Here is a 26,999-nt window from a genome sequence, read left to right on the forward strand (position 1 = left end):
TGTTGCAACTTTACTATTTAAGAAGCCTCGCAGAGAAAAAGTCGTATTGGTGAAGTCAGGTGAACACGCAAAGTGAAAACGAAAAATGAAGTATATTCGGAACATTCCCTAGTTGCATTCTGCTTTTACGGTAACAGCTTGTCTATGATTCCTGTTGAAGACATTGGATGGACAATGGACAGGCTTTTGATCAAGTCCTTCAGAGTTTTGTCGCTCCAATATCTATAATTTTGTTTGCTAAAAAATTAAAGAGATGAAAATAATATCATTGCTCATCCAGTAAGTTTTCTGTAAAGTTTCTCATGTTATTCAATCTTTCTGAAAAGCGTTCTACACAAACACCGTCTAGAAACAAAACCATTTCCATTTAGAGCCCGAGCAATGCAAATTAAGCAGAAGTGTAAACGTAACCTAAAGATCCTTCCCAAGGCTCCTGTTTGATTTTGTATCGACACCTTAATGTATGAGGAACTTTGTTCAAAATTGCAAGTTTTACTGCGACACTCGTGAGTTATACTATAATATCCTGCTAGAAACTCTCTCTGGAAAAAGTTATTTGGCCTCGATTAAAGTATATACAAGTTGAAAAGTGAAAAATCAATATCAAGTTGGAGACTAGCAGCTTTTTATGAAATGACAGTTGGAAATATAGAATTAACATTAATTAGATTGATAAAACTGAAAATATGATCTTTCAAATTAATACTAAAAACTTTTGAAAACAATAAAAAATGATTAAGCAAAAAGGACATAATAAAGAACAAAAATGAAAGGTGATTACTTAAATAGTATTTAACAAAACTCAACTACATAATTTGATAATTTCATACATTCTTTTCAATAACCGTTCTTGTAAATTTATTTCGTGTGTGATATTGAAATAAAAAATATAAATAAATGTTTGACATTTCTAATCCTTGAAATTGGATTATTATACACCTTGAATGGTGTAAAATTAAAGCTATGATTTCACTCAATCTTTAACTTAGAATTGATTTCAACTCTTCCAATCGATATTTGAATATACTCTATAGAATGAGGTACTGAACCTTTCTTTACGTTACTCAAAGATGGGATAACCACCTAACCTAACCTAACCAAAAGAGAGATCGGTAAATTATTTTAGAAATTCCCTATTACCTTGTAAATATGCACAACTTTCGCAAAGAAAATAAAGTAAATTTCTCTTCATTTGAATTCAGTGCGGGATTATTCTCAAAAATTTAGTAATATTTCCAGAAGACCTTACCCTTTAGAATCTATGAATTCATTCAAAAGACATAGAAGTTCCAGCGAATGCTTCTTTTAGACTTTGGTGAATATTTTCGGTATCCTCAAATCTGATTAATCTGTATTACTTATGATGCAGGTTCAGCATTATATTTTCAACTTGAAATATTTTAAAAACATTGATTTATTCCTTTGAATATTTTGTAGAACTCACTAACATATTTACTTCGTTTCATTTTGTTTTATTACATCTTCACCGTAGTAATTCTCTCATTCCTTGGTCAGTAAGTCTTCCATATCATTTGGATTACAATCCTATCTGAGAAACTAATCTTTTGGGACAGCAATTATACTATCATCCGCGACAACTTCATACATGCCCTCATTTGAAATCTTTTCTATCTTAGAAATGTTCCTTTATCCTTTTCTCACCTCAAACTTTCGATAAATAGAGTTTATGTGCAATGTAAGAGGGTTGCTACTTAAGTTTTGAGCTATGGCAGCACTGATGTGGATATGTCAAATCTGACATCATTTTTGTTGTTGTTGTTGTTTACAGATACTTCAAAAGATCGTAACAGTCAACGAATCATGAATCTATGCATATGAAACCGAAACTGGACAACAATCGATTGTATAGGTCTTTCAAGACGATCCAAATCCAACAAAAATTATTGGCCGCGAAACACTTCTAAGCAAATGTTCGCCAGTTTTTTCGGGATAACTGAACATCCGATCCATTAAAGCAATGTAGAACGGTCAATTCTAAATGGTTCAACAGCATTTCTTTGCCAAAAGTGATCAAAAAAATATGAGCAGAAGGAAAATAAATCTTTAATAATTAACCCAAACAAGAACGAAATATTTATAAGCACAACAAAAGCCTATCTATTTTACGCCATGCTTCCATATATATTTGGATGTTTCAAAGTTTTCTTTATATTGTTAACTCGATTTTCCTCACTAAATTTCTTCATTTGATCCTGCCCTCTGCCTCTTGTTCCTATCTTTCAATATAACAATATTTTATCTGAAAATTTTCGAGAAATAAAACACTAATTGCCTTTAGCAAATGTAAATAATGATAATCTGATATTCGTCAAATAATAGATCACAGTAATAAAAAGGGTAGATTCCAGAGTAACAGATAGTACACAATACCTTTTGAATGTACTTGAAAATTTTTCGCAACTAAAACCATCTCCAACTTCTCATTTGATTTTTGTCGCATCTAAAAGTAAATTTGACATTAATAAATGAGAATTAATTGAGAGGAAGCTAGAAAAGTTAAGGATAAAGCAAGATATTTCAAGCAAATAATGAAATTAATGTTGAAATAATATCATTCCAAAGAAAATTTGCATAAATAATGTCAATCAATGATCAGACTGCCTAATAATGAATAAATATTTTTTAACTTATGGCATTTTTTTAATGTTTGAAAATATTTCAATACTTGAATAAAATCAATAACTACCTTTCATGCTCATCGATGCAGCTTCTCAACTTCTCCAATTATGCATAACCATACATTATTATAATCATATCATCAAATTTAGCCCAAAATAACTGAAGAAGAAACAACATTTTTACGTAATTTAATACAAATGTTTATAATGGCCCAATACAAGCATGCTAACGAGAAATCCAATTTTCCATAAACTTGTTGTGAGCCTTGGCTGAGGTGGCCTTCAGTACCTTAAGTTAATTACTTTTTATGGCATCAGTGGCATCATGGTGCATTCCACCAAGTGGATTTTTGAGTTTAGAACAGATAAAAACATTACAGAAAGCCGAATTTGGTGGAATACGTGTTTGGCTAAAAGACGCAATAATACTAAAATGGAATGGTGCATCAAGCAAACAATTTTTTTTCCTTGGTCAATAGTTCAAATTTGATCAAACCATGTACACCAAGTAGAGAGAGATATATAGAGTAAATGATTAGCTAGAAATATTTGATTGATACTATTTGGTTATGAATTGAAAAGCAGACTTTCAAACCACACTACGTTTATTATTATTTGAACCTACATCTGACATTGAGCAGCTCTTTTAAACATTGATTTGACCAAGAAAGAAGAGCCCAAGTTACTAGTTATTTTTTCCAAGCAGTAAAAAATGGTTCAGCTGAGCTATATTTGATTCCAGTGATGAAATCATCTCACAAACTAATTCTATTTCTTGCAAATGATAAAAAAGGCACGTTGGATAGGGTGTATAAAGACAACGTTGAGAAATAATTTTTATCCAAATATTTAGAATATAAAATGTGCATTCTGCACTCGCCCTTAATAAACATTAAAGATAATTTGAGTATGTATTATTATTGACCGAATAAGTATTAAAATCATATTAATCATTATGACAAGGGTTGAGCAAAAAGATTGTGCACAACAAATCAGCGTACGTGACGGTGGGTTATTCGGTTCGCGGTTTGTTGTATGTGGGGACGCGCCTTCAGTTTCAGGGAAGTTTTATACTCATAAAAAGTTTGTTATATAATAATTGTTGACAACAAATTGCTTAGTATAGCTTTTTTTTCAGATTTAAAATGATTAACACCGTTAAGAATGCGTTCGTGTGAAACTGAAATGCCAGTACCACCACATAATCTGTCAGCCGTTAGGATTATCCTTCTCAAATATTTTCCAGCTTCAATAATTCTCAATTTTTCTAACGAAGATCTTCTGTCTATTATAAATCAACGGAGAAATAGGTGAGTTAATTGTTAACAATAATTTTTAATTTGTGAATTTATTCTTCTTGGAGAATATCAGTAAAATATCTAAAACAAATTAATTAATAATACGTGTAATGAAATGATAAACAACCAGTAACATGAAATATTTCAATAATCACTGGAAAAACGACAGCTGAAGAATCTTTGGCCAAAAATATATATTTTGAATAAAATGTTCATTATAGGCACATAATGGATTAAAATAACCACTAGTCTTTGTGGGTTTAGCACTCAAGAATTTGTCTAACAGCTTTTCAATATAATTTTAGTGATATAAGTAAAAACTGCAAACTATTCTTGTTTCAGAAAGAGAATATTCTAATGTCTGAAGCCTTTCGGTTTCAACACCTTTTTGATAGAGTCGTCAAGCTTTAACTGCAAACTACATTTCCATTCCCTTTCATCTGTATTTTCGGTATAAGTAAATTTCGCCAATAATTACGTTTAAACTAAATAACAAATTATCCCTATGATTGTGTAACACAATTACCAATTGAAAATTGCTACCATGATTGAGTAGGAAGATCAAATGAAATTCTAATGACTAATTGATATTGATATTGATATTGATATTGTTGAAAAAAGTCTGCAAGATCCTATGTAGGACTTTTTGTCTAAAGTTTTAGATTAAGAAACTATCATCAGTACTCAATTGCATGTCATTTCAATTCAATCATTACAATTCAACAATTTATTATAGTTTTTTGTCGGATGAATGAGACATGTTTTTATATTATTATAATGAACCTTTTGTCTTATAACTTGAGTCTGAAAATGATGTTTTATCAGTTTCTGTAAATTTTCTTCATAACTCCAAATACCTTGTATAGTATTTTAACCCAAACAAAAATCATAAATTCAGTTTTTAAAATAAATCAATATTTTTTATTCTGTTCAACTGTGATTGGAAGCATGGAAATATATAAAATAGCATCTATAATCAAGTCAAAAAGTTCAGAAACGTGAAAAATAGAGATAAAAGTCCTAAAAATATAATCGATAGCTCATTGGGTTCGTAACCACCTATAGAAAAAAGTTTTTGAAGGATTTTGGTACAGGTAGAAAATTGCAATTGTTATTAACAGAATAGGAATAAAGAAAATTAATAGAGCCCTAAAAATTTTTAATCCAATAAACCCAAAAATAATCTTTAATTTTTTTTAAAACTCGTACCTTCCATATCTCTTAAATCTTCAGTACTCAAGATATTATAATAACATATTCAAGAGAAGGATAAACAAATGCTATAACAGGACAGACATCTCAATATTTAGAAAATGGCATAAGAAGTCATCAATACGATAAGAAAAATATAACCACATTAACAAATCATGAAAATCAGAAAAGCATACATTAAATTATAAACATTTAATAATAAAAAAAACCTAAACAATTGAAGTAAAATTTATAATTCCGTTTAGTAAATTTCAATGTAAATAAATCGAAGATTTTAACTTGATGATGATGATAAGATATTCCTAATGATAAAAGCAATTATCCAGTTTAGTTCAAAATAAGTTTTAATTTACGAAAATTGCGCGAGTAGAGAGATTATTTTTGATTTTTTAGGAATTAAAAATCAAACTCAAATACTAGGAAATAATGGATTCTCTCTTCTCTTTAACTATTCGAGGCAACTGTGTTATATGCAACACAAAATAATTAGAGGGGTGGGTTCTATCGAAATATAAAATGTTAAACTATGCAGGAAAATATAAGGTATGTTGAGAAAAAGATAATGAAGTGTGATATGTGTGGTTAAATATCCAGAATACTGAAATCAATAAGAAAGAACTAAAATAAACCTAAGAATTTGACACTGCATACTAAAAATACCAAGAACATGAGAATAATTTTCTCAAGGTGACTTAATAAACACTTGTGTGGTTGCAAAATATAATACGGAACAAATTAGTAGCTTTTTGTGATTATTTTTAAATTTTTTGTTTATTTAAATTGAAAAAATTTGAAATGTTCTGAATTATAAGAAGCTGCATAGTGCTAGTTGACCTTTTATGAAAAAAAAATGGTCATAGATATATCCAACGTAAACAATTTACAGACATTTTAGGTGAAAACTTAGCTGTAACAGCGACAATATAAAATATTTTTATTTATAAATTTTAATTGAATTAAATATTACAAATAAATCAAATACCTCCGTCACTGACTTTTCAGCCTTCGAAAATGTAGCAGTCTTGGAGTTAATTATAGCATATGAATGAAAAGAATGAATGAAGAAGAAATATTCTTTTTCCTCCAAGTTTCTTGGAAAATCTTTGACATCCGTTTAATTATGGACACGTTTTATTTAAAAATATGCGGAATAGAAGAATGAAATTACTTTTATTATTTTATGAATACATTTACAAACGAACTGTGGGAATACAGCCAACAATAAAATTACTGCGTGGGTAGTTTTTCGAAAGTTTGCCTATAAATAGAAATTAATATAAATTGCATTAAAACAGAATAGTCCTAACAAAGAAAGATAATAAAAATTTAATGAAAATAGACGTTGATTAATATTTTTGTATATAACAACATGGATTAGACAATGCTTTTACGTATTAATAATATTGTTTTTAATTTCTATTTCCCAACAAACTCGTCCGATAAATTGTGTGATGTAACGATAAACACATCAGTTTTTTGACATGAATTAACAGTTTACAATAACGTTGGTGGCAAGGAATAGATACTAGAGATCTTCTAATTCCTCTTAGTGCTGAATACTTGTACACAAAGATGTCTAACAATCAAATTATATTAACTGGTATTCATTGGTTCATTGGAATTGTAGATAAGAAAGCGTCACCTCAAAATGTTGAATTTTTTTCTTTACAACAAAATTTGTTGTAACCGGGCTTGTATAACACAAACAATGAATAATAATAAGGATTGAGCAGGATGTAGACACATAACAATAGTTTAATTAGATGGAAATTTGAAGTTGAAGTTAAAGTTTTTAATGGAAAATTGGCTGGAGAGACGAAAATGGAGAATTATCTTTTGAAAAACAAAAGTTTCATATTCATAGCTCACTTAACTAGCTAAGTGTTGCTCAACTTAGAGAGTTGATAGTGACATCATTGTTGAAGCATTTTTCAGCACGTGGTTTCAACGACTTAACCTACAATAAACGTTCTGTACAAGTGCTTGAAGGCATAGGTGATGTTGAATGGCCACCAAGATGTGTGATTTGATTATATGTGATTTGATTATGTGTGATTTGATGATGTGTCAGATTAATGGAGCCATGAAGGACATTGTTATATTTCATTCTATAGACGATTCAAAGGATTAAAAAAAATTAGCACCAAATTATCTTCTCTAGGTTTTTGTCACACGAGTTAATTTGTGATTGATAGGACCTATTCAACCTACGTTAATAGTTCACTTGCGACTGGTGCTGATAATCTCGTACCTACCTACTTTACTTTTCTTTGAATAATGTATTATTGTTATTATATTATTTTCTTCATTTCGGTTTTGTTTGTGAGTGATTCCGCAATCTCTAAAATGGATGTATACTTTGTTTCCAATATTTTATTTTAATTAAAAATGTTCACTTCAACCATAATAATTAATTAAAATAAGTACTATAATATCCACGAGAAAATGAAAATTTTTACACAAGTGCTCACTTTAGATGTTTGATATTGGGTTTAATTTGACACTTAATCAAATGTTAATGTTAATTAATTTTACTTAGATACATTTCTTTTCCACTAAATTTAATTAAACCTCTTATAACGAAAAAAATATTTCACAATAAGCTATAGCATAAATGTCTTGTCTGACTGTCAAATAAAATACGAGTTGTCTAAAAAATTTCCGACTTCAACCTAAAGTTACACTTAATTATAAACAATATAAGTTGGGAAATATATATGCGAATGCGGCTAGAGATTTGTCATTTTGGACGCTTATTTTCTGTTTGACAATCGTTTAAATGAGTCGTGGTGAAGATTTTTTTGAAAATGGAAAAAATTGAGTATCGAGCTGTCATTAAATATTTGTTTTTGAAAAGCAATACACATACGCAAATTAGCGAGGAGTTAGATACTGTCTACGAAGAGTCTACATCATTATTTACGAGCCTAAAATGTTAAGTGACTGAATTCAAAGTGGGCGTATCAGTCTGAACGAAGAGCGTTCGTTGGTACTGGACGACCATCGGATTGATAAATTATGGGCAATTTCCATTTTACAAGGTTTTTGGAATAATTACACACATTTTAGGTAGATACTCGTCTTTTCATTCAAAAAATATATAAAATATCGCATTCAAAGAAATGAAATGACATATTGTCAACCATATATAAAACCTTTGGTCAAATTTGCTTAGACATTCATAATAGTGAGGTGAGAAGACAATGCGCACTTTTTAACACTTAATTTTTGGTTGAGTGGCATGTACATCACACTGTCTGAGTTACGGTATGGGTGTCAATGTTTATAGCAAAAAATATAGGAACTTTATCTGATTATTTACCTCAGGATACTAAACTTTCACCACATAATATGTATAGATAAATCTTGGACTACTTCCCCAATGCTCAAATTCATCTCTTACCTTGACTCCCAGCATTGTCTAATTTCTTCTCAATTGAACTTGTTTGAAACATAATCTATAGAAGGTTGAGACATTTTCTGTGTTCTCCTCAAATTCTGATGACCCTTTCACGTAAGATAAAGGAAAGAGATACTCCAGGAGAATACTGATAATCTTATTATGTTTTGTAGAATATGAGGTGAAGAGAAACTGAGGTTATTCTCACTCGAGTTAAGCGAAATTTCAATCATTTATCTATTACAAATTACCTGACATATGTATCAAATATTATCAGAATAGAATTTTGTCTTATATGTCACTGTATATTATGAAATGATCCTATGACATGATTTGACCGTTGTAAACAAAACTGTAATATTACGATAAACTGTTAAATTCGGGTTCAACATCAACTATATTCCTCAAACATTGGAAACCTTAGTAGACGCATGTTAGTTATTTAACCATTTCAATAATTTGAAATAACTTTTATTCTGTTAAAGCTCACAATCATCTAAACTGCCATATCCAAAAAAAAAACTATAACATGAACCTCATAAATGTTTGGACACGATAGTCCATAAAACTTTCGCCGTCACATCGCAATCAATTCATGGACATTGATAAAATATTTGTAAAGATCTTGTAGATTTCTATAACATACAATTGAGTTAAGTTCACATCTAAAAGATTGTAACGGCATTGAGTCTGCAATAAAGATATTGATAATCCTTTTCTTGTCATAGCAGTTGAATTTTAGGGACCGTATCATCTTTTTGTCTCTTCTACACTTTGAAGGCTTTCTCAAAAACTGGCTCGTTTTCGAATGTTCCATAAAATAAATAATTCACGTTCAATGTATGTTTTTGCCATTTTTATATTAAATGATGCTAGAAGAAACGTCTACGTTGTATATATTCGTTTGAATAAAACATATTTTGAAAGGGTACACATCAAAAACCAATTCATCGTCCTTCATAATTTAAGAAAATTGTTTGTTTCAGATCCCTTATGACAGATCAAACAACCGATACGCTTGAATTGGACTGCGGTGGAGATACGTTATTAAACTTATCTACGGCATACGCAGAGAAGTATCATGTTTACACATCAATTTTAGTTTGCATATTTGGAAGCGTTGCAAACATTTTAAATATAATAGTTTTGACAAGAAAGGAAATGTCCAATGCTCCGATTAACCGCATCTTAAGCGCGTTAGCTGTAGCTGATATGTTACTTATGATTGAATATATTCCATTTGCATATTATTATCACGACGAAAGAGGAAGGAAGGATTTTTGTTATTATGGTGCTGTATTTACTCTTTTCCATATCAATTACAGTCAACTACTACATACAATATCCGTTTGCTTAACGCTGTCATTGGCAATTTGGAGGTTTCTAGCTATTGGGTAAGCTACTCTATTATGTTTTCTTTCAATATTTAACCCACTAATATTGTAGGGTATCAAGAAAAAAACGAAATTTTTGAAACCATATTTTATTTTCAATATAAAATGATGAGCTCCTATTGCAGGACAAGTATATCAATTTTTTTAAAAGATGGCATATGCAATATAACCATATTTCAACAGAAAATTAACATACATTTTTGAAACTGCTTCTGTAGACCACTCCGATATACATAATAAGAAAACATTGGAAAAACATATTAATTGTATTTAGCAAAACCCTGTCTTTCCAGCAACCTCTAATTTTCACCTTTTGCATGCAATTTCTTGCAAAACCAAAATAATACATGGAGGAATATTGCACGTTGTTTGACACTATGCAAATCTCTTACCATTGCATCATGGCTGCCACTGATCAAAATTCCACAAGAAAAAGTAAATAATTTCCTAACATCAAAATTTATTTAATATTTTGTTGACAGTTTAAAAATAAAAATAACAAAGCTAATTAAAGTAAACAAGAAAAAAGTGGACAGTGCATCAATGGCAATAATTATATTTGCTGCTGTCTTGTTTTTGGAGTCTGATAGATAGATAATTAGACGAGAAAACATAGGAAAATTAGTTGAGAATGGATGTAGAAACATTTGAAAAGCTCCTAAGAAAATTAAATGGAATATCAGCAGATAAGAAACTAATTTCTCTCAAAAATTACAACTTACACGCTATAAGAATAGCATCAAATCGATAATGTTGCAAGTGCGAGTTTTGTATGAAACTATCGGCTGAACTTCATATGCACATGCCTTTTGTCTTGCATTATATCAAATGGCCTTGAGCAAATTGGGAGGCTGCATCTGCTGCTGCTTTTATTCGATGAACAGCTTTTGGGCGCGATATACGTTTTCCGAGAGTATTTTTTTCCACAGAATATGGATTTATTTGTGGTATACGTAACGTCACCATTTATTCTTTGACTCAAAACGGGACATTTATAGAAGTCAAATAATAGGAAGTTGATCTCTAATAGTCACAGTCATGGGTTATGAATTGGTTTAGTACAAATTATTATTGGATAAACAGATAAATTTTCAATAAGTAAAATACAACAAATAACATTTTTACGGTAGAACTATACTGAATAGCAACCTTAATAATGGTACTTCGGTTCATTGACAAACAATTCTGATTCATTGCTTTGTTTTCAAGAATATATTATTTATTCTTGGAACTCGCCCATTACATACTTTTTTCTATATCGATTCTTCAAATTCTCCTACACTATTAGAGGTATTATCTATGAAAAAGACGTAAATCCACGGAAGAAGAAAGAGAACCAGACTTGATCAAAACGGAGGAACTGCACGAAAGATGAGAATCTATCATTTAATAAGGAATATATGGAAACAAGAGACCAGAAACGTGGAAATTGGCCTAGTATGAGTACAAATCCTGATACACCTCAAGCATGTATTAGGTGAAGTGAAAAGTGAGATGATAACTGTGGAAGCTAATTGAATTAGCTGATATATATAAAAAAATGTGATTGACATATTGTGTCGAATCGAAAACTAGCCGAGTGGACTACACGTAATGAACCGACTCCAAAGCATAAAAAGACGCAAAAGTCGGCTGGCAAGTTTAAAGCATCGGTATTTTGGGTTGCGTATAATATAATTTTCATTGATTTTCTTAATAAGACAAAAACCATAAATACCGAGTATCTCGTAGCTTTATTGGAGAGTTTGTATGATAAATTTGCAGAAAAACGGTATAGTTTGATGAAGAAAAATGTGCTGTTACATCAAAACAATCCAATATGTCCCAAATAAATGAAAGCTAGCAAAATTATACGAATTGGACAGCGACTTGCTTCCTTATCCACCGTAATCTCTAGATCTGGTCCCCAACTGAAGCCTATTTCTTTATCATCGTTGGATTGGAATAATAATGAAAATATATTGCCATATATTGGGTGAGGAAACACTAGAAATAATGCAGGGGCTAAAAGACGGTAAATAACCAGGAGAAGAGAAAATAGAATTAGAATTAATCAAATACCGTAAAACTGCACTAAAGACAAGTAGTTATCATTTGATAAGTAATATATGGGAATATAAAACAAAACCAGAAGCGTGGAAAATGGTACAAGTATATAAGAAAGGAAAAAATTAACGCAGAAACTACACACAAGAGATAGATAGAAGTTTAAAAGAATATGGAGAAAACTTGTTAAAGAGCTCAAAATCTGGAAGATCAGTTACAGACGATATATTAACTCTGAGGCAAACGTAAAGAATTAGGTATGAATATGATCTGGTAATTTACTAGGTTTTCGTAGATTTCCAAAAAGATCACAAAACACAGAATTAAAACAGGAGATCCACTGCGCTGTTCTATATAGTATTAGAATGGATAGTACGTAAAATCGGTTTGAACAGAACAGGGACACAATTTACTTGGACAAGCAAAACTAAGCAAAATAATAAGATCCAAAAAAATAGAATGGTTGGGTCACATCCAGATTTTAAAGCATTAAAAAAATATAAACATAGAGCAAGGACGAACAGGAAAAAAGGAAGACCAAGGAAAAGATGATACGCAAAGGTGATGGAAGACCTAAAAGAGTGAGGAATTCAGGACTAGAAAACGAATACAAATATACAAATAGTAGGCTTATCTGACTAAGTATCTGCATAGAAGTAAATAACTATTTCCATCTCGAATTTATGAACTTATTGGAGCTTGAAGATTTCATTCATTTCCTTGATGGTTCTCTACTCCAATTATATTATTCACAATTGCAATATCAACTCCATAAGCTTCGGCCGTTCTCTCTTGTAGATTGTAACGAGCAGACTCATATCGTAAATGATTATTGTTTAAGATTTCGGTTAACATAAGATTCACAGAAAAATACACGCTTAATTTAACATTGAGGATTTTTTTAACCATACATTAACAACAAATTAACTATGTAACTAAAATTTACTGAGTAATGAATTTTTAACTAAATCGTACTGATTAATGTATTCAGAATTATCAATTTATGAATAAGCCTGACCTAAGATACTAACGTGACATTACACGATATCCAAATATGTTTGAATTTTTTTATGGGAAATTTAGAATAATCATTATAATGTTATAGTTGAAGATAATCATAATGAATTTTTCGTCAAATACAACTTATTTTGTATAAAGTATTTACCAGATTGGAAAATATTATTAAAAATCAATCATAATAATATGATTCCTAGATTGATACAAGCTCATACAAGCTGATACAAGCTCAGAAAAGATAAAAAAGGAATAAGAAAATATTTAATTCATTTTAAGAAAAAAGTCCTAAATCCATCATAACCCGTAACCAGCTATTGTTAAAATGCAGACGTAGAGACGCTTTAATCAAAAAGGAAACGAAAAATAAACAGTTAATAAAAAGCACTTCGTCCAATTTTCAATAAAAAACTTGCTTAGAGGCTTAGGATTGTCAACACTATATTGGAGTCTTTGTATTTCACAATTTCGAATTTTTTCTGGCATTTACTATTCTCAATTATTTCCTTCTGATCAAAGAGAAGCTAATGTTATATTTTCCTGCAATTTGTATACTGTTTTTTTATTTGTTGACATCCAATATTCTTTATATAAAGGTTGAGAGTTCTGGAGAAAAACAAGTAGATTATGGTCCCTTTTATCTAACATAAAATCATGTTAAATGTATAACAAAGACTTTTATTTCCCTTTGTACGTAGAAAACGGCTACCACATAAACTGTTTTTATAGTGCTACTATAACACCACATAATTGTTAAGTAGTAATTAGAGAAAACTATTATAATAGCCGCAAGTATGGTCGGTTCATTTTACACTAGAATGATTGTCACACTCCAAGATTTGTTCCAACTGAAACAAATACCGCAAATTCAATAACCCATTGAAATTTAAACTTTCGGTAGACCAAACATCCACAGTACATAAACTTCATTGAATTTGTCGGAAAGGCAAAATCCCCTATTCTAAATGGTAAATTTAAGTAATGGGTTCACAGTCCCAATTCAAAATGATCGAAGCAGTTTTGTCTGTCTAGACTCCAGATTGATTGCATTAAAACTGAGTTTACGGTATTTTAAACTATTTCCAAAGTGGAGTGATTTAAAGATGATTCTAATAAATATAGGAAACTTATTTCTCATAATCCATGAGTTGATGAAAATCAATCTAATAATTAACTTTTTCGTTATTACCATTATTATATGCGTAGTACTCAGAATGAAAGTTGGGTAGAATTATCTCATGAAAGATTATTTTTTAGTTGAGTAGTAATATTTATTTTGACGAAAGCTACTGCAAAGCTGAACTTTCAGAGACAACAGTATTCAATATTGAAATAGAGTATATCTGCGACATCATTAAATTCTATGCATAGATTTACAAATTGTCTGGATACCTATATATGTGAGGAGGTGAGCTGCAGAAACTATTACAGAACCATGCAATCGAGTCTACATCTGTTTGTGAGAATTTTGAAATGCAGCCATCTATTGAGAACCCCGACGTATTTTTTGTTGGTATAAAAGCTTCAAAATATTTGACATTCATCGTAAAATCAGTAATATCATTGTATAAAGAATATTCTTTATACAATGGTAATATTTATAGTGAAAACATTATGAGAGCTGTAATGGTACAGAAGTGGGCTAGGGACTAAATATGGCCGTATAAACATTCATGGTGAGAAACGAAGCTCTTCTAAGCTTCAATTATATTTTTTTTCTATTTGCTTTTCTTCGTCAAATGTCAAATGTAATGTCACCCCGAATATTAGATTTGCTCTACCTTTTCTATTCTCTAGATATTAATTTCATTACAATTTGGAATAATATCTATTTTTTCTTTGTTTTTCATTACTAAGTATCTTTTTTCCGTCAATCATTAGGTTTGATACCTTTTCTCATGCGAACTTAGACTTACGAGGATGGTCCCAGTATATGGCCTAACCTAGAAATTGCGGTAGTTGTTTGAAAATTACCACTGTGTACTGAAAGTACTTAGTATTTTTTTTGGCAATCATCAATAGTGAACATTATCAGTAAATTTGTTAACATGGAAAAAATTGGACATCGTTATGTGATTCAATACTTAAGGCGTTAACACAACCAATGAAAAAGCTGAACTAGATTCTACTCTGGGTGAAACTGATTCTCCGTTAGAGAGAGAGATGAAGATTATTCCATCGAGTATTTGACAATGTTTCACACAAAGAAAGCCGTACTTTTGGGCAGTTTCACAGCGATGGATGAAACGTGAGTACATCACTTCACATTTGAAACAAAAGAACAATCAAAACAATGGACTGAAAAGGGAGAACGAGCTCCAAAGAAGTCTAAGACTGTTTCATCTGCAGGTAATGTTGTTGATTTTTTGGGATGAAGAAAAAATTATCAATGGCGAGTATTATACGAACTTATTGCAACGTTTGAACGGAGAAATCAAGCAAAAACAGCCGCATGTGGCTGAGCAGAAAGTGTTGCACCCTATTCGCCAGATTCAGAATCATTTTATGTTCTCTGACTCAGTGATCGAGGATTTTCCAGCAAAGAAGAGGTGATGTCTGCAGCTAATTTGTTATAATTTTGTAAAATTGTATGGTTGGTCTTCATTAATCTTACGCTAGCTCCAAATTTATCTCTTCATTATTTTAGTGATATATTTTTTCTTTCTAAAGCTTAGTTTTCCAGTTTTCTCTCCTGGAGGCTCTGTTCAATTATCTATGCATAACGCATGCGGAAGATTTCCATTCTATTTTTAATATTCATTAATAGGCCTTCTTTGGTTCCATCTATTAATAATAGAATGAAACAAGTGGGTTAATATTTCCAATTTTTCATTTTAATTTCTTATCTGGATGAGTTTTTGTGAAGTAAAGAAATGCCCACCATATTTTCTCTACATTATCTGTATTTCTCAAAAATTTTTTGATGTTAATTCTATGATTTATTACTAGAAGGCATTCAATTTCTCCTCATTGATTTTTAAAAATTTTCTTTCTCTAAATTTTTAGTGAATTAAATTTGGAAAATCCTCGACTGGTACTTTTGAGCTAGTCATATTAGTTAATGGAAAGTTTAAGCCCTCTTTGATGGATTCAACTTTTCAAATTATATATATAAAACTTTTCCGCCTACAAACGTTTTTCTTCTAACAGCTCGAAACTCTTTGAGTGAAATTTTGATAAACTTAGGTTTTTATATGTGTATCGACGATTTAAAAGTTAACATTTCGCTTTCAGTTTCTTTTCTTTTATCACTAGTCCATTGGAATGTTACATGGGCTAAACATTTATAGGGGATGCAATTTTATTTATGGAACATGTAGGGGGCTCAATACCAGCTTAACCACAAGATTGTGGGGTTGCCGCCGTTGTTTCTCCACCTTTCTCATTGAACTCACAAAGGTCTAAATTGAAAATATGAATCACTATAAATATTTTTGGTATCCTACCCAAAATATTAATTATTCAACTGGCTTAATTTGATTGTTGATTATTCTTAGAAGAATAAGACGTATAATGCAAATGAATTTACATCTTAACCCAATACATTAACAACATATATGCAATAAGCTCAAAGAGAAACAGTAAACATAATTAAGTTGAATAATATTCTATTTTCATGGAGATTTAGTAATAAACTTTTTCAATTTTCAGATATCCGAAACAAAATCATCAGCTATGCTCTAACAGCAGATGCACATTAGCCATCTGCATTTGTTACATCTTACCCATATTCCTGTGTATTCCGGCTTACTACATTTTCGAAATATCATCAATAGTTATAGAAGAGAACAATGAAAATATTACTCTCTATCACACTGATCTAAAAGAAGAAGTAAAACAAGATAAAACACTACTCAAAATAAATTTTTGGCTATTTGCTGTATTCATCAAACTTTTACCTTGCTTCATATTAACCATAATCAGTATCTGGTTAATTAAAACTTTATTTGATGCCAAAAAGAGGAGACAAGTGTTAAGAGGTTACGATTCATTTCCTCTCACGGTAGATGGTAAGGAAGTGAAAAGAAAAGGTAACAAAGCAGAAAGGAGATCCGACAGAACAACGAAAATGCTTGTAGCTGTATTATTATTATTTCTGATCACAGAATTCCCTCAAGGGATATTTGCTTTTTTTATCGGTATAAAAGGCCACGATCTCTTTTTACAATGTTACCAACCTTATGGAGAGGTGATGGACATTATGGCATTAGCCAACGGCTCTATAAACTTCATTTTATATTGTTGTATGAATCGAATGTTTAGAACTACATTCAGTCAATTATTTAAACCAAGGATTTTGGATAAGTGGACAGGAAATTCTTCTGAAGCGCATACAACGTAAGTTTTTCATTTTATAATAAGCTGTTTATATAGGAGAAAGAAAGAAGGAATCGGTAATAATTTATGGAAGGTGGAGATTCTTTATTGTTTATTCAGTACTTCCAGGATTCCAAATCATGTCATACTTACCTTCAAATGAGAATAATTTCAGTTTATAATTGTTTACTTTAATAGACATTATTTAGTCTTCTGGTTGTTTGTACGTAAAAACTGTATCTTAGAACATGCTGAATGAAACACTTTTTACTATTTACCTGATCATTATCGAGTAGAATCTTCATAACATATAAACATAATCGAATTATCGAAAATAGTCTTGTCAATCAGGGTAATTGAAATGATCGAATAGTATCTTTTCACAAAAACCTTCATTTTATTTTAGTTATCAAAAACTAGTATGGAATTTGATTTTTGAAAAATTAATTAGTGAAGCTTTTCTACTTTCCACTATTTGGTACGGTCAAAATAGACATTTGAGTTAACAAAAATATCGCAAAAGCCTAAACGAGGAGAAATAAAGTCACAAATCCCCCCAATGATCTTATGTGTGCTGAAAAAGTTATTCAAGGTCAAAGTCAATATTTTCGAATATTTTTAATTTTTATTAAAAATGGTATGACACAATTGTTGATTATAAAACTATCTATTGCACTCTATGTACACCTTTCCACACCACCTACCAACACAAGGCGCTTCTTTTAACGTGATTTCTACGGCAAGACTTTTCACGATCTGTTTTGATGGAGTTTTATGGGAAAATACTGTATTTGATACATAATTTCAATGACGTCGATAGAAGTGATTATTTTAAATTGTAGTTCTAATATATGTAAATATTTTAGACTTCTTCTTCTTCAAGTACCATACACTTTACAGCGTGTAGGTGTTCTCTTGTCCAAAACTTCTAATCCATTATATGAAGGCACCCCTCTTCTGCACGACCAAAAATTGTTGCCACGCCCTGAATGCCACACCAGTCTCTTATATTCCATAGCCAGGAATGTTGTTTACACCCTGATCCTCTCCATCCGTCGATCTTTCCCGTCAGTATAAGCTTGAAAGTTGAATATTTTCAGTCCTCGCAGGATATGTCCCAAATAAGATACTTTTCGTTGTTTAATTACCGCGATCAGTTCTCTCTCCACACCCGGTCTCATCACTACTTCTTCATTCAATTCAAATTCTTCAAATTTAACAGTCATGTCTTCTCCAACTTCTTCTTACTAAAATTCATACGTTGCTCAACTGAAGATGAACTTACTACCTCTTAATTAAATTGAACAGCAAGACTTGCCTTAACAATTAGTTCTCGCTGGTGAACATGATAACACTACAACAAACTGTTTTACAGTTTAAAAAATAATGTTCTTTTAATGATCAGGTGAAAGAATAGTTTGAATCGGCTTCACAATATTGTCAAGTAGATTTCCAGCTCCATTTTTCGGCATATTTTCATATCCTAGTCATGTCTGAATCGAATGTGGTTTCTACAAAAGTTAAATATCTATACTCTGTATACAATTAATTTTCTTTGGGGCTACATAAATAGAGAGGGTACAATGAATTACGCTTATTATTATCGTTTTAGGAGAAGCTTTGGCGCAATCCTTTCTTCAAGTAATGTTGATACTGATGCTTCGCCCCTTCTGAAAAAAGTTGATTCCGTATTAAAGCCGATTAAAGTATTAAGCAATTGTATATGGTGTGATATTTTAAATTAGAAGACAAATCTTAATCTTAATATAATCTTAAAGAGTATATTTCTATTTATCTTTCCAGATATTGGAAAGTAGATAATTTTATCAATTGGACCTCGCACTAAATATCAGTAACAAATCAACATCCTCACCAACCACAACTGTAGTATTTGTTGGATTGTTTCATTTGCAGTTTCTTATGAGTGTATATTCTCATAAATGTATAATTTAAATATATAGAGATACAAGTGAGGAAAATGTGAGATATGGAGATAGTTATATTTTAGAAAAAAAATTGTGAATTTCGAAAATATTGACTTTTACCTTAAATAGCTTTTTGAAAAACATAGGAGACTACTTCTACTGGACTATTTCACGCTACAGTACAAATTTATCAAATCATAACCTCAATTTTGCTTCAAAGATTGCGAAGAACATTGGAGTTTTGTTATTTCTTTCTAGTTATTGTGTCATATAAGGATTCTATCAATTACAGAAGACAACACGAATGTTGTGGCATTAGATTTGTTATTCATTTTGTATAAATATCATTTATCACTTCAGTTTTCGAAAGTAACTATTATATTTATAAAAGAAAAAGTTGCACTATAATCTGTGAGAACCAACTTTTCAGTTGAATGAATAAAAACACACGAGGATTGTAAATTTAAATTTACCTTAACCTCAACTTCATAACTAAAAGCATTTCCGAAGCCTTATTTCGGAATTACACTCATCTACTTTATCTTAGTTTGTTTGGTATCCAGAATTGTGTCAATATTTATTTCCCTTTCAGCACATTTTCTATTTTTAAAAAGAACCAGAAGTTGTAGTGTGGATGTGAACAGACAATCAGAAGCTACTAATCACGAGGTACATTTTCATGACAAAAAACAAAGTTTATAACTTATTTTTTAATTTGTTTCTTCTCACATTGTTCAGCAAATCTTCTTGTACTCCAATTGCCCATTTGAAGGAGTCACAACCGTTCCTTATCATAACTTGACCGATTTTCACTTTTAAAACGCTCGTTTCAATATTTCGAGAGCTTCTTCGATACTTAATCTCAGTTTAATGTTAAAGTGTTGTTCAAAATTCTTGTTTCCGAAAAAATTAGCAAACACAATTTCACTTTAGAGTTGACAACAGCAGACTGGAAAATCGGGGGCTTAAAGTTTTTACTATTTTTCTCAAAATATTCGTGTATGATATATACTAGTTGGAATAAATGCTGTGTAAGTAATTTCTGCTATAAAAATTTATTTATGGTATTTTTCAAACTGTTATCAAGAACTTATTTGCTGTTGTGTCTTCTAAAAGTTGTCAGCTCAATAATTTAATTTTAGTCTTTAGGAGGCAACTGAAAATCATAATAGTTGTTTCAATAACAATTAGATTAAGCGCATGATATGAGAGGACTGACTAATTTATCTGATTCAAGAAATTTATAACTTTTAACACGTTTATTTTTTCTATTTTTGTATTCACTGATTATATTAAACAAAATTTCTCTTTAATTCTTTTACAACCCTTCCCGTTGGGTATACATGGAACTACACCTTATAAGAAGTATATCGATAACACTTAAGTTGCGTGAAAGTACAATGAGGTCACAGTATAATATTATATAGCTAATGTACCTACATCTACATCAATAGTAAAATTGAAAAAAAAATGGAATTAATTTTTCTTGTGATTTTATGACATCTCTTTGAAAAAAGCTAAAAAAATCATTTATTATTGATTACAGGAACATATTTCTCAGATTTTGTTTGTACCTTAGCTACCTTATGTGGGAATCTCGAAAAGTGCTTACCCTTCTTCTTGGAAGATGTTAAAGATTAGATATACCAGGGCTGTCTGAAAATTGTCCGTCCTAACACAAAAACGAGACTTTTTTCCATTATCATATTTATTTTTCAACATAGTCTATAAACTTCCTCCAATCGAACCGCTCTAACAATTTCTAATAATAGTTGCCGTCTTTTCCCTCAAAATAGGCGTAACGTCATCTTCTGATTAAAATATCTCTCTTACAATTGAAGCTTTAAGATTAGGAAGTACCAAAAATTCACTGGAAAAATTCTTGATTTTTAGACATGTCGGTCACCTAAGTATGAAAAGGAGCGTTGCTTTGATGAAAAAGCACTACATCATCAAGCGATGATGCTTAATACTCTGCTGTTATTATGCTATCTTTTTGAAATTAGTCGTACATAATACTTCAGTAAAAATATGGCAAATCGTTGTTTTAATATACGGATAGCGTCTTCTATCTCTCTAATCTTAATCTGACGGTTGTCCAGTACCTTTTACGAACTTTTTCGATGATATCGTTGTTTTAAGCTTTGAAGTCGTAAATAATGGTGCAAACTTTCCATACATAGTGTCTAGCTCTCCTTACATTTCTATGGGCTTATTCCCTTATTCAATGACACCTCTATACTCAATTTTTTTCATTTCCTAAAAATATTTCCAACGACTCTTTTATACGATTGTCAAGAAAAAACTAATCATATAAAATTTCTGAAATTTTAGTGAGAATCTCTTAATGCATATTTCCCAGATTGATACGTAATTGCTAACATCTTCAGGTTGACGTCGGATACTTTTCAAACAACACTCGTAATTTCAGGACACATTCATTACTCAGGAAAATACAGTTCTCCTAATCGTTACCTTTGAAAAGAAACCCGAAAACAGAACGACTATTTTTTTGCCGATGCTCTGCCAATTTCTGCTTTGGGGTCTTATTATATGTTCAAAAGGATATTCGTTTGCTTGAAAAGCCTCATCTTCCATATTTTGATAATTCTATCTCTACAGGACTCAATTTTATGTCCTTTCCGTAAATGTTTTATGAAAATGGCGTGAATTAGCACTTTGAAACGAATGTTGAAAATTTGGAATGTGTTCGTCCTTTGTCAATTTCGTAATGCATAAATTTATTTAGACAACCATTCCAACTGATTTTAAATAACATTTTTGTAGGACAGTGCCAAACGGGACAAATACAACTACGTTGTAGAAGTTGGAATAGATGTAAATAAATTGTGAATTCAAATTTTAATTGTAATATACTATATTGTAAGAGTTTTTCAGAATGTCAATACATAATTAAGACAATCCTAAAAGTGATTAATGCAGTTATTATTTATATTAATTTGGACCGTTCAATTAGTATTTTCAAATAACGTTATTAGAAAGAAAGCGACGTCCCATGAATTCAGAATTCTCTTTATATTGTTAGTTCAATCTTCTCAATTTAATCCTCTCCTCTACCCTCCAATATTTCTATATCAAACTATTTCATCTTTATTCTTTTCAAATTTCAAATTCAGAGTACTTGATATCGATAAATGGCTTTTTCAGGTAGATGAGAAGCATTATTTACTACTACCCTCCCATTTTTCTACATCAAACTTTCTTATATCTACATCCGCCTCTTCTATTTCTTCTTTAGTCTTTTCAAATTTCAAATTCAGATTAGTTAATATTGATAAATGCCTCAGAAATTTGTTTTAGTTTAGAACTGCGAACCAAATACAAACCTCATACTTCTGAATTGTTTCCGGTATATGGAAGCGTTATTTTTGAATACCATATATTAAATTGTAAACACTTTTGGGATTAAATTTAATATATTTTAGAACTGGTTGCGATGAATTGTTTAAGAAGTTTGTTTATTGTCTGAAATAATTGCTGTTCGACTAGAGTGGCCGTACGGAAATATAACAGCAGCTAATATTAGAACTCACCAATCCAAAGAGATATATTTCTTTCGAATAATTGAATTTCATGTAATTTTATTAATCATTTTTTTATTTATTTTAATGATTTAACGTTGGAAGTAGTTCGGAATACAAAAACTGCAAGGAACAAGTAAATTATAGAATTGTAAATGTGAATAGTTTTCTGGCAAAATCCAAAATTGAAAGTAGAAACACAAACATTGAGGTAAACAATAATAAAACGAATTGTCAGTAAGAAACCGGAAAAGTATTATACTAAATCAAAAATATTACTCATACGTTATTCAATGAGTTGATTGAATCAAATTTAAATTTCATTTGTGGAGCTGTAGGTAATATTAGTTACGAAATCATCGTAATTACGTACAGTATAACTTATGATGAGATATTCTCGTGGCAACGCGATTGCTACTACAGATATTTTCAATTGAATGAAAGTGAAACGTTGGATACACCCACATTCTGATGATAATATCGGAAAACCAACCAAACCTATGTAAAGGTTTAGAAATGTATCGTGTTTGCTGAATATTAAGTCAATATCAAGTCCTATTAAGTGAATCACGTTTAGAATCTTTATCTGCAAAGTGAAACAAGTATTAATTTTTCGAGCTATTTTATTCAATTGGATTAAAACCAAAAGTTCACTGCACATTTCACTATATCGAACTACAGCAAATTGTATTTATCTTACAAACCCATATACGTATATTATAAGAAATGAAACACCAAAGTGTACTTTTTTTAATATACATTCTGAGCTTTATATAATATATTTATTTTAAGTGTCATTTTGAATGTTGTATTTTGACGCAAGAATTTAAGAATTCATACAAAATTCCAGATGCTATAAATAAAAATTCTCGATTAATCAATTCTCTGATGCTGAATATATATTGAGTTTGTTTGCTACAGTCCCACAACAAAAAAATTTATAAAAAAAAATAGTCTGTCGTTAAATTTGAAAATTGGAGTTGGTGGGATAGGATTGGGTTGGTTTTGACGGAGAAGGTTCGAAAACCAGTGAAATATTTTATTTATATTCTTCATAGTATTTTCAATCTCATTAGGATATTCCTTAGAAAATTCAAAAAATTAATTAACATATAATTAAAATTTAATTTCATGATTATTCAAAGTTCAAGACTAATTTGATTATTTTTCATTTCATCATCCTTCGTTTAATTCATTAATCCAGTACTAATAACCGAACTGGAAATCAACTAATTCAATTATTGGTAAAAGTGCAAATTTCTGATATCTGGAACTTCGATAAATGGTTTCTACTACTTCAAAAACGCTAAACCAACGTCTTTTATTAGGATCCTAAGCCGGGCAGATACGGAATTATAACCATAAATATTTTAGTTGATTAATAAGAAAAACTTTTTTTTGAAGATGTACTATACACGTTACAGTGTCAATGAAGCTCGGCAACAATTATAAAAACAGTTATTCAATCTGGCTCAGTAGATATTTGCTATATGCAATTCTTGTTGGTTCACAATATACTCCCTGTTTTAATTGGGTATTCTCCATACAAGTGTCCAATGTTTGAAACCACACGAATATAAAGTAATGAAGAAGTTTTTGGGAAAGAAAAATTCATCGGAATGGTTTTTTGTGAAGCTATTTTAAATTGAGTTCACAAAGATAGAAATTTTAGTGAAAATATTTGTTTGATGGAGGTACATAAATCAACATAAATTTCCATAATTGGCACCAAAAAACGAGCATTTAAGAATTAAGAATCGTTTCCACGTTGTGCAATTGCTTTAGTTTGAATTGGAATATTTGGTCGAATTATCATTTAGAATTATCAGAAAATAAGTGAATTGGAAATATTGCTCGCAAGAATTTTATTTGGTTTTAGCACTATGGATATCCGGCTCATTCATCCAACGCAATTGAATGACAGTAAAATAATATTTTTGAGAATTGTTAGATAGTAGATAGTACACCAGTTCATTGACCAGCTCAATCACCAGATTTCACATAAACTGATTTTTTAGTAGCATATTTGAAATCTAAAATTTATAAACTTATACACCTTGGTGTTGTTTATTCCTAGCTCTGCACTCTAATATAACCACAACTTTCAAATACATCAATGACAAACCGTTTTTCATTTTCTTAATTTTCAAACTGAATTTCTATTAAATATTACAAATTTCAAAACAATAATAAGTAAATAGGAATTAGAGAATATTTTTGGTTTTGTATTCGATTAGAAAAAAAGCTATAATTGCTTTAAAATAATTAAATACATTTTGGAGTTGTTTGATTTGGACATGTTTAAAATACTGAAACAGATCATACCATATTTTTTGCCACTGCTGTTTTATCTTCGCATGACCACTTTGTATGTTTACTAAAATAAAAAAAATACTAAATACCAGTTGTTTCATTTCTCCATAACCACATAAAGACTGTGGTAGTTTCCTGACAACTAAAATAAATAATTCAAAATAAAGATAATGAACTAATTCGAGATTTTTTTATGTATATAATATGATCATCAAGTAACTTGCTAATATTTCGATTTCCGTTACGTTCCCAAAAAAAGTATAAGTTTCAAAATTTCGGAAAATCTATATAAGACGAATAATAATATACATGCTTTGAAAACAAACTCCAAACTAATCGAAGAGCATAAAATGAAAGATCTGTGATGGAAAATTTAATTCCACGAGGCTGCTTTGACTGGATAGCAGCTTTTCTTTTCTATGAGATGAAAAAAATTATTCCTAACACTTAGTCTAATTTTGTAAAATCATCCAAATAATAATCTTTCCCAAAATACGCGTTTTTTGTCACATCACCACTTTGTGTAATGTGCAAGCGGATTGTCGCGATGGAACAATCTTTTTTCAACACCTGCGCTTGTCTTTTCTTGAGTTCGGCATTGAAAAGGGTCAGAAAATCAGTATAATATTGACAAGTTATCACTTCTGTTTTTAAATAATCAATAGAGATTAATCCTTTGGAATCTCAAAATACTCTAGTTATGAATTTGAATGAATGAATAAAATGCTATCTAAAACACTTAATCCTTATATTTTTATACACATACTCGTTGTGATGACCAACTAATCACCAATTTATTATTGGTCTTGGGCTTCATTTTCCAAATAATTCTTTAAGTCAATTTCGAGAAAGCTTTCAAAGATGCTTCCCTTTTTCTAAGGGGAAACTTAGTTGATAGTTGATCAAATACTCCTTATTGGCCAAAACAGTTTTTGCTTTTATGGGTTGTCCATTATTTCGGCTGTATCTTTGTTTCCTAGGATAATGGTGAACCCAAGTTTTATTTACTGTGACATATCGATGGAAAATTTGACTTGAATCGAACTTATAATCGCGAAACCTACCTTGTAAATAGCTTTTTCATGGGGAACGCTACATTTACCAGCTTACAAGACAAGCTTTGCAGGCAAACGAGAAGGGAGTGAACGTTGTATTGCGTTTGGCTTAATGTATTTTTAAACAAAATATAAAGTAAAAGCAACGACTTATGATTGATACATCGTACACAGAGCGAAACGAGACACCAAACACAGACTGACATATAACTACATCGCAAGCACTTGACACAAATTTCTTTTATGTGTTTTCAAAAATCGACACTTAGATCGGTCACGAGCTAACACAAGTCAAGCCAAGTACCTCGTTCACACGCTTGTATTTGTAGACAATTGTCGAGGCTTGCCAAGTATGTAAACGTAGCATGAAATTTAATCGAGATGAGCCCTTTTTCTTGTCTTGTTTGAAGCTTCTCTCTTTTCTTTGTTCATGCCTTGATAGTATTCTTTGTTGTGTTTTATTTCCTCCTTGTCTTTGAATACGGCCAGCACAAAATTGCTTACAGCTTTCCACATATCCTTCTTTTCGATCATGTTTCCGATGATTATTTAAGGAACAAGCCCTCAATCTGTTGTGCGAATTCATCGTGAAGTTGTATCCACTTTGCATAAGAGGAGACGGTGTGTTCGGCCTAGTCCTCCTCTTCCCAATATTTTTCAGAAACCACCAGAAATACATATGTCTCGTTAGGAGTTGCGCCAGGAAATAGTTTACCTTCCCTGTTTAGACTGTAGATCCATCGTCCTCTGGTTTCACTGCTCCAACTATTCCACCTTCGGAGAGTTTCTCCTCTTTCGTCCATCTAGTTGGTTACAATTCTCATTTTCTCTTCGTTTCTGCGCC

General features: G+C 30.7%; 1 protein-coding gene across 1 annotated transcript in view; it reads left to right on the forward strand.

Annotated features, from left to right (window-relative positions):
- Nucleotides 1–25,186, forward strand: part of LOC130442870 (G-protein coupled receptor dmsr-1) — a 152,911-nt gene extending 127,725 nt beyond the window's left edge. Inside the window, exons 2-5 of the mRNA XM_056777260.1 lie at nt 3,778–3,949; nt 9,536–9,943; nt 16,655–17,341; nt 22,033–25,186. Coding sequence (XP_056633238.1) covers nt 3,804–3,949; nt 9,536–9,943; nt 16,655–17,341; nt 22,033–22,069 — 1,278 coding nt within the window. The 5' untranslated portion in view covers nt 3,778–3,803 and the 3' untranslated portion in view covers nt 22,070–25,186. The remainder of the gene's footprint in view (nt 1–3,777; nt 3,950–9,535; nt 9,944–16,654; nt 17,342–22,032) is intronic.
- Nucleotides 25,187–26,999: the final 1,813 nt, after the last annotated feature.

The sequence above is a fragment of the Diorhabda sublineata genome, chromosome 1, assembly GCF_026230105.1.
Source record: "Diorhabda sublineata isolate icDioSubl1.1 chromosome 1, icDioSubl1.1, whole genome shotgun sequence".
Lineage (NCBI taxonomy): Eukaryota > Metazoa > Arthropoda > Insecta > Coleoptera > Chrysomelidae > Diorhabda > Diorhabda sublineata.